Source organism: Paramormyrops kingsleyae, chromosome 1, assembly GCF_048594095.1.
Source record: "Paramormyrops kingsleyae isolate MSU_618 chromosome 1, PKINGS_0.4, whole genome shotgun sequence".
NCBI lineage: Eukaryota > Metazoa > Chordata > Actinopteri > Osteoglossiformes > Mormyridae > Paramormyrops > Paramormyrops kingsleyae.
This window is the reverse complement of record NC_132797.1, coordinates 71,405,903-71,418,174: the sequence shown is the minus strand read 5'-3', so window position 1 is coordinate 71,418,174 and position 12,272 is coordinate 71,405,903. Positions and strand designations below refer to the sequence as shown.

The window sequence follows — 12,272 nt, the reverse complement described above, 5'->3', positions numbered from 1 at the left end:
CGGCCTCTAGCGGTGGAGGACCAGCCGCGCTGCACGACTGTAAATCAAACCACATCCCATTAGTATATTTTGTAAACAATAAACCGGCGTTATTTTTTATAATGCATTAATACCTGGCGACGATAAATACATTGTTAAAACCCACCAGTGAAGAACAGAAACAATCAAATTACAGGCATTTTTAACTGAAATGTTTTATTGTGAACACATATCAATGCATCAATCTTGAAAATGCGGAAGGGGGCTGGAGCAGCACAGCATATCTCTCTCTCTCTCTCTCACACACACACACACACACACACACACACACACACACACACACACACACACATACATACATACAGAGGTTTGTAATTATATCTTTGTGTAGGGACTCCATTCATTTCTATGGGGGAACAACATGACGACCTTAACCCCTACCCAGCCCTAACCTTAACCATAAGTAACCAAAAAAAAAAACGAGACTTTTGGCATTTTTACTTTTTTGATTGAATTCACAGATCTTTGTGGGGACCTGAAAAATGGTCCCCGCAATGTCAAAATAACAGGTTTTTATTACATTATGGGGGATACTTGGTCCCCACTGTTAAATCCATGGGTGTCATTCCTTTTTCTACTACCACTGGTCGGTGCCCCAGATTCTCAGTGTTGCAAATGTGATTATAGTTACCTTTTCTACCAGTTCTTTGCCGTTCGCAAGTTTTCAGGTCTTGGATCGCTATTTTAAGTACAGTTGGATATACTGAAACAGTCTATCGTCATCCACAAGGGGGCAATAAAATCCGTCTGAATCCAGCATATATTTAAATGGCAATTAATCCGAAATTAAAGGAAAAAAAAAACCTCTAAAAACAGAACTGTCGTATTTCAGACCAAAGCACTATATATACATTATAAGAAAACTATTTAATCTCATGTACAACCTTACACCTTTACAAAACATAAAAAAACAAGGGAACAAAAGACATATTTGGTTCTTCAGTTGCTATTCAACGACCATCTTAAGAAACTTAAGTTCCTTTGCAATTGGAGAAGACGCTCCGGATGTGGCCCTCAGCCAAAATGCAGATCCTTGGCCTGAATCGGAGTGGCTCCTGACCAACCGTCGGCGGTGGGTGTGATGCTCACAGCTCTGTATGAATGGTCTTGCTGAAGATCTGGTCGTAGGCTGCGTTCCTTTTGGGCTTGTATTTCAGCAGACGGCCAAACTCAGTGAGCAGTTTCTCCCAGTAACATGATACATCTTCCATATCCAGGTGATCCTGGATGAACTGCTGACCTCTGGCGGGAGAAAAGTGACATTCTGTATTTAAACAGGGAACTTAACACACCGTAGACAGTATAGATTGAACAAACCCAGCTAGTGCTGGGAATCTGCTAACTAATCACAACATGAGCACCATAAGACCAAAATGAAATGTCCCTTAGATCTGGGGTACAAAGAGGCATTCGAAAGCCATCCTTACCTTTTAGCCACATGATAAGCAACGTCATTGTTTTCTTTTACAAACTGGAGCAGCTCTCTGTGGAAGTAGGACATGTACAGAAAATTATGGGAAAACACAGAACAGCGAGTCCTTCCCAAAGGTGAACAAACTACTATTAGGCTAAAAATGGGACCAGAATGACTGTAAAGAAAGGTTAGAGTGTGTTTACGGAAACACTGAACCCAGTCCGGCCGTGCTGCTCTAATACCACTCAGCTGGAGCGGAACAGGTCAATTACCGGACGTCAGATAGGTCCTGCTTCACAGGAATGTAGTGGACCCAGGGCTTAAGTTGGGGATAGAAGAACTCCAGCCAGTCGTCACCCACGTGCAGCACCAAGGAGCCACAGAGGAACAGGTGCTTGAAGCGGAAGCTGGCTGCTACCCCACGGAAGTTGAACAGGTACCTGCGGATAGTAGTGGCTGAGTAGAGGGTAGAAAGTTCTGGAGGAAGGCGGTTATGAGCTTGTAGGATCCAAGGTGCTTTTGGATGTTCATTTCAAATATTTTTTTGTCCATATTTAATCATTTATATAATTGATATAAACATCAGGAGTTCATACTTGTATCTGCAATGATCTACAAGGGGTATCTCCTTGGCTGGTGGTTTGCCCAGTGTGTCCTGGTAGAGGATAAAGGAGAAGGAGTAGATGTGCATGATTACTGCTTTTCATTAATAGGGGCTGATGAAACCTACAGTTCCTCTGCAGGGAACAGGCTGGTGTTGTTATGGCAGGAAAGGCTTCACCTTCTCTGACTTCCAGGCCTGATTTTTTGTGTACTCTGCATCCACCAGCTGAGGGTCCTCCCGCGAAAGCAAGATTAGCGGGTCTCGCTCCGGACTGGTCCTACGGATCACACAACCGTCGTACACTCTCAATTCAACATCGGCAATCGATTTACGCAAGAACGAATCCAACGCTGCCAATTATTGGCGTTTGATGCTGGTCACGCTGTGAAGATGAAGACTATCAGTGTGCTATTCAGTGAGTCAAACCATTGGTCTCTCCATAATCTCTTGGGCATGCTCAGACACAGAACAACACAGACCTTGATCCCCTGAAGAAACCTTTTGATTCCTTCTCTTTCCATTGCCACTGTGCCGATGACCTGGATGGGTGAGAATGATTCCTCATTGCCTTGGTAAAAGTGCAGGGCTGTTTGTCTGATCACAAGCCTCTCATGCAGCAAGATGTGTGCTATGAATGGAGAACTGTGATTGGCTCTGCTCGCCTCTCCAACTCCTCCCTCATGAGGTCCCAGCGACCCAATCCAGTGGGGTATATGGGCCACACTGCTGGTCCACCTTCCCAAAAGGTCCAGGCAGGGTACATAATGTCATGGAAGTCCCGAGTCTAGAGACAGACAGTGCAGAGTTTACCAAGGAAACACTATTGCACAATAAAGGTTCTTTGCATGTTTGGTTATGTTACGTGGTACAAGTAGTAGCACTGAACCTGTAAACTCTGGTACACGACCACATGCATATGTGACTGTTTACCTTACTGAAGGACATGACAGGCAGGACTGGATGCATCCAGTGGCGCACATGGGGGTAATCACGCACGTTAATCACCATTTCCATGTCTGGCAAGTGGTCTATCACCTGCAGGATGAAGTGCTCCACACCGCTACACCTGCACAGGTATGGAGAGAGACGTGCACAGCCCCGTGTCATCCTGAGGCACAAAGGTCCAACGCTGAGAAACACTGACACACGCACACACCTTGCTGGGAACATGCAGCTCTGCTCACGGAATAGTTTCTTCCCGATGACCTGGTAGTGTGTCCCCACGGCCCGTTGCACGGTTTCCTGAAACACCTCTTCTGAAATTCCATCCCGGAACGGATGGAGATCGTTTTCCAGAACTCTGAGGGGCGAGATACAAGTCATGTGGGGCGTGTCCGGATAAAGTCTAAAGACATAAAAACAGTTTTTTTACATTCAAAGGCCAAAATGTGAGTTCATTTTGGGAATTAATCACGGATGTTTGATTTTGAACTGTGTTAGTTACTTTAGTGTCACACCTTGATCTTGTAACATCACTGATTATGTTGTCTTAATTTTCCTCTGCACTCCCTGTTAATCCAGGAGAATCATTTTCTTGAAGGGACATCTCAGTGGAATATGACTCATGCACATTTGATGCCTCACACATTCACTGAGATTTTAAACTCACCTCATCAATGAAAACTGACAGGTCAAGGGAACAAGACTGAACCCAAAGAGCGTGACAAGGTGGCAGTGGTGAAGGTGACGTGACTGTGCTGGACTGCATATTACCTGAGATGACAGCTGCAGTTCTGTGGGTTACAGGGCTTGTAAGAACGAGTGGCTTCTGTGATCTTATCCAAGTAGTTTTTCCATCGTCCGCCTTTTGTAAAAAGGGAGACAAACAGTAGCGCAGTTGTGTCTTGGTAGGAGGGTATATCGTTATACATGCTAATGCGAATACACACTTATCCTCTGATTGGTATGCATTTCCGGCAGTTTATAGATGGGTATTACAGTGAATACAGGTAGGTATGTCACTACCCACCTCTACATCTCTGAATGCTGTATACTACCAATTAAAGAAGTAAGTCGCTAATTACGTCTAGATCCTGGGAAGACTTATCTCCGCCTGCCCTGACAAATCCTTTGGCATATCTACTGCAGGACAGCGCATCCGTTTAGGAAGAAACATGCATGCACATGCACGCCGCAGAACATGAAAAGTGAATCTCAACTTTCTTCTACTGCCACGTCCAGCTGCAAACTTTAACGCACTTTAACTGCGCCACATTTAGTAAACCGATTAAATCTGTTTACACACCATGCCCCATTAAAAACTCCCTTAGAAAAGTGAATCTTTGTCGCGATGCTCTTTACGTGTCCGTATACTCTTTCACAAAGAAACCGGAGTTACAATGATACCCAACTTAGCCATGAACCACACCAGCAAGTTTGAACGGCACGGTAATACAAAAAAATGCAACAGGAACGCGTTACCTGTCTCTGCTGCCCTAATTCCAGCACAGCAAAAATGTAGTATAAAAAAAGGCAGCAGAATCCAGTGTGGTTCCATTTTTCTCATAGTGTCGGATCGCATGAGCAAAAACCGGGCTCGGTGATCAGCTAGTAGAGCCTGTGTATCTCGCGGTAAGTACTTTACCGTATATCACAAAATATATTCGCAAATCCTTTGCTCAAGGAGCGATACTAACATTGGCTTTTATATTTACATATATAGCAGACACTTCTGTCTAAAGCGACGTCAAAGTGACATTTCAAACATTCATGCTGTCAAGGAGTCAACTAGGCATAAATGCAGCTATGCTGAGTTTACAATGAGTGCCCAGGTACAAGTGTAAGCAGTTTTGGAGCAGGAGATACCCAACTACATACTTACACAATAACTAACAACAAACCAAGAATCTAACAAGACTATTCAAGGTCCAGTAAATGCAACATAACAGCATTCAAAGAACAATCTAGATAATAAAAGAATCCATGTAATAGATCAGTCTTAAGGCATTTCTTGAAGATAGAGGAAGAACCTGATGAGCAGATAAGAGAATCATAATTTTTTTCCCTGATTGTTACTATGAATGCAGTCTCACTGACAAAGTTGGAGTACATCCTCACTTATGTCTCCTTTTCATTGGTTCACCACTTATTTATAGCCCAGAAACCACTGGCCACCTAAACATGGTTTCGTGCTGGTAGGGGAGAGTTGTCACTCTATGTAAGGTATCCCACTCCGACGCAAACACGTCCTTATCACCGCCTGCCATTTCTGTCTCGGTCAGGAATATGCTGTTAATGAGAGGCTCTGAAGCAGCTCAGATAGGTGGTACGGTGGAGTCAGTTTAAACAGAAGCTGTCACTCCTCTGAGGGAAACATTTCTCCTTTCAGAGGTGGCCACCACTATTCAATCCCCCTTTTTCTTCCACTTTCTGGTATTTTCTTGCCAGAACATGAGAGCCTTCTTACTCTCCTTCTTGCCCTGTCTATACCTGGTGCCTCCATGTAATCCCATGAAGGGCCTGGAGTTCCCCAGCTTTGATGGCAAGGACAGGCTGATCAACATCAATGAAAGAAACTACAAGAAAGCCCTGAAGAGGTACGACGTGCTGTGTCTGCTGTGCCACCAGCCTCCTTCTACCAGCAAGAACCTACATAAGCAGCATCTGAGCAAGCTGATCCTGGAGGTGAGGGGGTATATGGTAAGGGGGTGTACGGTGAGGGGGTATACTATACTTACAGAGAACTAGAAGATGCATTAACCCTACGTCCTTTAATAAAAGGAACATTTAATAAAAGCAGCAAATTAACTCCCCATGACCACCTTAAGGAGCTAATAGCTGTCTAACCCTAAATACACAAACCTGTATAGTTATTACAGAACGAAACATTTTATTGGGCACAGCACACAATTATGCTGAGTAGACTCTGATCACACCATAGTTGTTCCAAGGTCAGTCGCTTTCACAGGATCAACTTTTTAATTGCTATTTACTTTCCAATAAATAAGCGATACTATGTTTCTTTTTTCAGTGCTGCCCCAAACTGTCCTGCTAGTTTTAAGTGCCCTTGAGATATACAAATGTACAGTACAGGATTGCTCTCTTGAGACACGAAAAGCTGTTTATTTGAAATATAAAAAGGTATTATTTAAGAATACATTGTGTCCAAAATTGAGTTCAAAGTGAATGTTAGGTGATATTCAGTTTAACCTGCCTGTAGATTTTCTGCTGTCATTCCTCTCAGCCTTCAGTTAAGTTTGCTCTTTCCACTCTACTAGTGACTTGACAAGTGTGCTGTTTCTCTGTTTAGATAACAATTATACAGCTCAATTTTAACAATTTTTCTGGCATTCTACCTAAAAAGCTCCAATCAGTGAACCTGTTACTATTAATAGGATTGTTTAAAAAGTTTTGATTTAGATCAAGTGTATTGTCACAAAAACCCAGACATATCCTAGTGTTTGTCTTGAATCCAGTAGCAGAGTAATAGTCCCCCCTTAAAATGACGCAAGAAGACAGGAATAAAAGTAGATCTTAAAATCTACTATAGTCCACTCATGTGGTCTATACAGGGAAATTATTTTCTTGTCCTCTTAGATAAGAACCAGAACACACCGAGAAGCTAATGCAATAGCAACAACTGAACTTAATTAGGGAATCAAAACATAAGCAGATGGACTGAAAGATGGACTCTGAAATTGTCCCCTGACACCCTCTAGTGGCCAGGTTGTGACATGACAATAATTGGGTCATTCATGTGTGTGGTGCATATGTACATTTTTGTCTGTGCCAGGCTTTTGGAAGTAGAATATGCTAGCGATGCCTGTGTAGAATAAACCATGTTACCGTAGAAGGAACTGTGCAAAGAAAACAACCATCTCCAGCCATTGTTTTACTTCCTTAACTTCCATCTGTGCATTTTTTGTTAAGAAAGAATACACTCAAACTAAGTGAGATATGTAAGAAAGAACATGATGACGTTTTGGAGATGAGAAAATATCATTCCCCTGGTCTGGTCTGTCTATCAATGTCTTTCCCCTTAGCTCACTGCCCAAGTCCTGGAGGACAAGGACATTGGCTTCGGAATGATCGATTCCCACCAGGATGCTAAAGTGGCTAAGAAGCTGGGTAAGCACAGGAAATGATGCAATAAGGCACGAAAGTCCTGCTGCACCACTAAAAATACATGCCGTGTGTAAAGTGAAATTAAGTATATCGAAGGAACTATTTTTTTATCATCAATATTTTGTTTTGCCAAAAAAATTTCCAGAAACAGCCAGGAACGACTCATCAGTTTCTGTTTATTGCCCTTATTTGAAGTCAAATAGCCTGGTTAAACAATTTTGAGTCCTCAGGGTTAGAGGAAGAAGGGAGCCTGTACACCATCAAAGAGGGGCAAGTCATGGAGTACAAAGGGTGTCTCTCTGCAGACACCTTGATGGGGTTCCTCTTGGATGTGAGCATCTGAAATTACCAGGAAAACAGGGGCTGTTGTAGCCATTCAGATGCAATTTTGATGGTTTTATTTAGACAATTTACATTGTGGTAATTTAACGATATATTGCCCCCCCCAGCTGCTGAAAGAACCAGTGGAGCTCATCAGTAGCCCAGTGGAGCTGCGTGCTTTCAGCCGTATGCAAGAGGACATCCGTCTTATCGGCTATTTCAAGCGAGAGGACTCGGAGCGTGAGCGTCTCGCTAACATGGCCATCCTGCTGTCACAGTCTTCATGTGCTATAACGATGTGGTAACAAACGGAAGGACCAAACTCCTCTCTCGTTTCTTAGACTTCAAGGCTTTTCAGGAAGCTGCCAGGAAGTTCCAGCCGTATGTTAAGTTTTTCGCTACCTTTGATAAAGCAGTAAGTCGTGTTTGCTTCTTCTCCAGAATTTGCCCTTTAATAACAATCCCAATGAAATGTTTTTAAGCAGATCTGTGTGCTATTTGATGCGCTGCAGGTGGCCCGACAGTTGACTCTGAAGATAAATGAACTGGATCTCTATGAGCCTTTCATGGAGGAACCAGTAACCATTCCGGGAAAAATTCACTCTGAGCAGGAAATTGTGGATTTTGTGACAGAACACAGAAGGTGCCCTTGTAGGAATGTCTTATCGTGCCTGTACTGTACATACAGTGCTGTGCCATGAATTTTTTGCTGCACTATGACTGTGGTCAGCTGTCTTAATGTGTCGTTTATAGACCTGCCATGAGAAAGCTGCAGGCAGGGGACCTGTTTCAGACCTGGGTGAGCAGCCACTTCCTGTATCTTCCACATTTGACAGTCTGAAGCAGTGTTTGCTAGGGTGACCATTTAATCCATGTCAGGGACACTTTGAGCTAGGACAGGGTTTGTAAAGTACCGTTTCAATTTTAAAGACCTAGATTTCACTTTAATACTGAGTTCTTGCTGTGTGCTGAATGGTCAGTCATGTATCATGTTTCATGCATGTGCCACTAATGTTAATGTAAGTCTTTCAATCAAGGAAACAAACCAGTATAAGAACAGGAATTGAACTAATTAGCACAGGAGCCTTTCAGTTTTATAGTAGTTTGCTCAGAATACCCCCCCCCCTGAGATGGATTAAACCCTTGATAGGTGGCCACTCTAATGTTTCCCAGTCTGGGTCCTCAGGGACCCGCAGATAGTCTAGGTTTTTGCTTGTCTGTGTTTCCCCGAGGACCCAGTTGGGAAATACTGGTCTTAAAGAACAGCAGAAAAAAATAAAGATAAATAATGTCACTCTGGGAAAAGAGTTATCCAAGATTATCAATATTTTCAAAACAATTAATAATTGTGCATAAACCTTATTGAATAATGCATATTGTATTTGTTATTCTTTAGATGTTATTTGACACACTTGCATCCCTGAATATCTTAACTTTGTTACGCTGGGCTGCTTTAATGCTCTCTGGTCTCTCCTTCCCCAGGAAGATAATGTCAATGGTATCCACATTGTGGCCTTTGCAGAGAAGGAAGACCCTGGTAAATCATGACAATACAGCAGTTTCCCAATCCGGTCCCCGAGGACTTCACTGGGAAACACTGCCGTGCAGCAGTGGACTTCACTGGGAAACACTGCAGTACAGCTGTATCAGTCACATGTCCAGACACTGCGCTGATGTTCCCATTGTTCCTTTAACATGGTCTCAAAGTTAAACCCTCCAGAAATGTAATCCCACCCCAGATGGGTACGAGTTCCTGGAAATCCTGAAGGAGGTGGCAAGGAGCAACACGGACAACCCCCAACTGAGTATGTTGTGGATCGATCCAGACGACTTCCCCTTGGTGAGTGGTGAAATCATTTCTTGAGTAAGACTCTTAAGTATATAAATAAAGTAATGGATTTCTTGGCTAGACTTGATGTACAGTTCCAGATTTTAATGTGCTGTCAACAATTATTTTTTCTCTTTTTTAGCTGATCACATACTGGGAGAAGACCTTTCATGTAGACCTGTTAAAGCCTCAGATTGGGGTGGTAAATGTTACAGGTGTAAGTTGTACGCGGCTCTATTTTTTTTGTTTATATAACTTTTATTACTTTCCCACTGGACATACAGAAAAGGTTGCGTTAAAGTCCATTCCTGAGTTTCTGTGGCATCACGTTCAGTACTGCTTAGCAGTTAAATTAGTTTAGTAGCGACCTCACGATTGATCCTGACCTCCTTCTGGCAGGCGGACAGCATATGGCTGAACATGGCTGCTAACGAAGATCTGCCTTCTGCTGAGGAAGTGGAGCACTGGATTAAGGATGTCATATCGGGCAAGTTCCGCACTGAGGATGATGATGAAGATGGAGGTGAGTTCAGCAAAGATGAGGAAGACGATGAAAGCTATGAAGATGGGGATGATGTAGAAGAGTATGCTGAAGATGAGGATTACGAAGATGAGGATTATGAAGATGAGGAAGATGAAGACAAAGATGATGATGATGATGATGATGATGATGACGACGATGATGATGAAAACTGTGATTAAAGAATGTTGGTCCTGGGAGAAAACATGGACAAAGATGACAGACAGTACATTTCTTGATAGACCAACACCTGATTACTTCAGAAACACCTAACTGTTCAAATGAAAAGATAATCCAGTTTATTTCAGTAGCTTTGCTAACCTCTTTAACAGTAAATGTTATACTGTTGACTCCTGCTTCTCTTTCTGTAGTCACATGACTATTTAAGTGTTGTTATGTAGCCAAAGCTAAGCAGGATGCTGAAATTTTTTTTAAAACAGCATTAAAAAATTCACATTTATTTACAAGAAGAACAATGTTTGGCCTGATTTAATAGTGAGTTGTGGCACTGCATTGGTGTTCCCTGACCTTGTGAACATACAGGGCATTAGATAGGGGATCACAGGTAAGACTTAAAGCAGGGGTGTCAAACCCCAGTCCTGGGGGGCCGGAGCCCTGTGAAGCTTAGTTCTTTCTCTCTTCCACCACAAATGATTCAGCTCAACAGCTGTGTGGTAATTAGTATGAGGTGCGAGGAGGTGAATCAGGTGTGTTAAATGAGAGGAAACCCAAAAATGTGCAGGACTCTGGTCGCCCAGGACTGGGTTTGACACCCCTGCCCTACAGGGAAGACTCCATGACCTTTAATAAAAGCACTCTGAAATACAGAGTACGACAAACATTTTTTTTTCTGTGGAGAATTCAGACTATGATCACAATAACTTCAAACATGCCAAATTCATACGTACTTGAATTTATTAGATCCCCCAGAACCACAGATGTACAGAGAGATGGATAATACACATAAAAGACAAAACAAAAGCCAAATAAAATGGAACGAAAATAAATAAGAACCAGAATTTTACGTGGTATATTTACAGAATTTACAGGAATTACAACAAGTAAGATAAATATGGCAAATGAACCGAAAGGGTTGGAAATAATTCATGTACATGCAATATAAATAGGAAGCAGAGGACCAAAGACAATTGTGTTCAGAATATTGGCAACACATACTGTATTACTGTGGAAATACAGAAGTCAAATATGCAGGGCAGGGTGCAGATAAAGCGAGGAGATCTGAGATAGTGGGTTTGGGAAATTCCTCCCAGCTGTCTGCTGTTGGAGGCGTAGCATGAGTGAAAAGCCAACTGGAGGTGGATACAAAGGAGCGTGTGAAGTGTGCGCTTTTACACCCTGCGGGGATCTGCTTCTCATCCCAGTGAGTTCACCATTGACAGGCTGGCCCTCATTGTTCTTTATGATGAGTAGGTTGGACGTAACCCGTCTCTCCTTCTGGCCTGTCCATCGAGAAAGCCTCCCCCCTGTTTGGTGTTGCTCCCCCAGCAAACAGCAGCGGTGAACAGGACACTGGCTCAGGAGTGATTCTAGGATCTTTTAAGGTGGGGGGCATAAGATGGCCGTAATTCATACAAAGGGGCTAATCTTATCATTAGCCAATGATATGTTTTGCTTTGGTAAGTGACAGGGGTATGTTCACTCTGGGGGCCAATCAGCTTTCAGCTGGGGCCAGTGCCCTTGTGGTCCCGCCCCTGTGTACACCCCTACACTGGTGACAATAATGTGCAGTGATCATTAAAATCAGCTCATGGTAATTTGGGATTCTTGCATAAGCAAATGAATAAAATGTGACTTGGGCTAGAAAGCTTATGCAGGACACCTTCGGTCTGGTCTTTCAATTTCCTTTCATTGTGGATCTGCAGAAAGGAAAGAAAAATGAAAACGTTTGGGAGGTGATACATCATGTCAGGTGTGATCGATGGCTGCATAGCTAATCGCTAACTGACCAGACACGCCCAAATGTGCAATTTGTTCCCCGCAATTATTCCCTGCGGCAAACCTACGGATGTCAGTCTTGCTCATGGACAACGGTTTTGCAAACTTGGTGCGACATGCAGACCCTTTGTAGCTGTCTTCATGACATCTTTGACAACATTGGGAAAGAGGTCAAAGTTCAAACAAGCCTCATATGAATAAGCCGTGCTCCAGCAGCTGTTTCTTGCTCCTCGTCTCCTCGGCAGTGCCCTAAGCACACCCCCAAGGCATTTTAATTAGGCCTAATGAGCACGAACAGCTGGGGGCAGGCACGGGGAGCGAGCTTGGAGCATTGTGCAGCGTCTCTGCTGCGGGCTGAGCCCCAACCTAGCCTCCCCGCGCCATGTCAACATGGCTGCCAACACACAGCTCAGACAGGCCTCTAAGCACCGCGCTCATCTCAACGACTGGAGAAGGAAGCGGGACTCTCCTGCCGCTGGTGCAGAATGAAGTAGAACTGTAATAGGAGCCTCTGTCTCAGGAATTA

General features: G+C 43.4%; 2 protein-coding genes across 3 annotated transcripts; one reads left to right on the top strand and one right to left on the bottom strand.

The window, feature by feature from the left end:
- Window positions 1-176: 176 nt before the first annotated feature.
- Window positions 177-5,067, bottom strand: poglut1 (protein O-glucosyltransferase 1). Its single transcript, XM_023806799.2, has 11 exons — window positions 4,479-5,067; window positions 3,771-3,861; window positions 3,214-3,357; window positions 2,988-3,123; window positions 2,720-2,841; window positions 2,537-2,596; window positions 2,235-2,334; window positions 2,050-2,108; window positions 1,726-1,893; window positions 1,467-1,523; window positions 177-1,281 (listed from the first exon to the last, which is right to left on the bottom strand). The coding sequence occupies exons 1-11, from the start codon at window positions 4,576-4,578 to the stop codon at window positions 1,125-1,127; spliced, it is 1,194 nt and encodes a 397-aa protein (XP_023662567.1). The 5' UTR covers window positions 4,579-5,067; the 3' UTR covers window positions 177-1,124.
- A 187-nt stretch (window positions 5,068-5,254) lies between these two features.
- On the top strand, window positions 5,255-10,266 carry LOC111841074 (calsequestrin-2-like). Of its 2 annotated transcripts, none has more exons than XM_023806602.2 (11): window positions 5,255-5,696; window positions 7,040-7,124; window positions 7,352-7,452; window positions 7,571-7,682; window positions 7,784-7,857; window positions 7,955-8,085; window positions 8,196-8,241; window positions 8,925-8,979; window positions 9,182-9,282; window positions 9,413-9,487; window positions 9,670-10,266. In XM_023806602.2, the coding sequence occupies exons 1-11, from the start codon at window positions 5,448-5,450 to the stop codon at window positions 9,970-9,972; spliced, it is 1,332 nt and encodes a 443-aa protein (XP_023662370.2). In that variant the 5' UTR covers window positions 5,255-5,447; the 3' UTR covers window positions 9,973-10,266. The 2 variants fall into 2 exon arrangements, with proteins under 2 accessions (XP_023662370.2, XP_023662444.2); XM_023806676.2 differs by having other exon boundaries at window positions 5,257-5,681.
- Window positions 10,267-12,272: the final 2,006 nt, after the last annotated feature.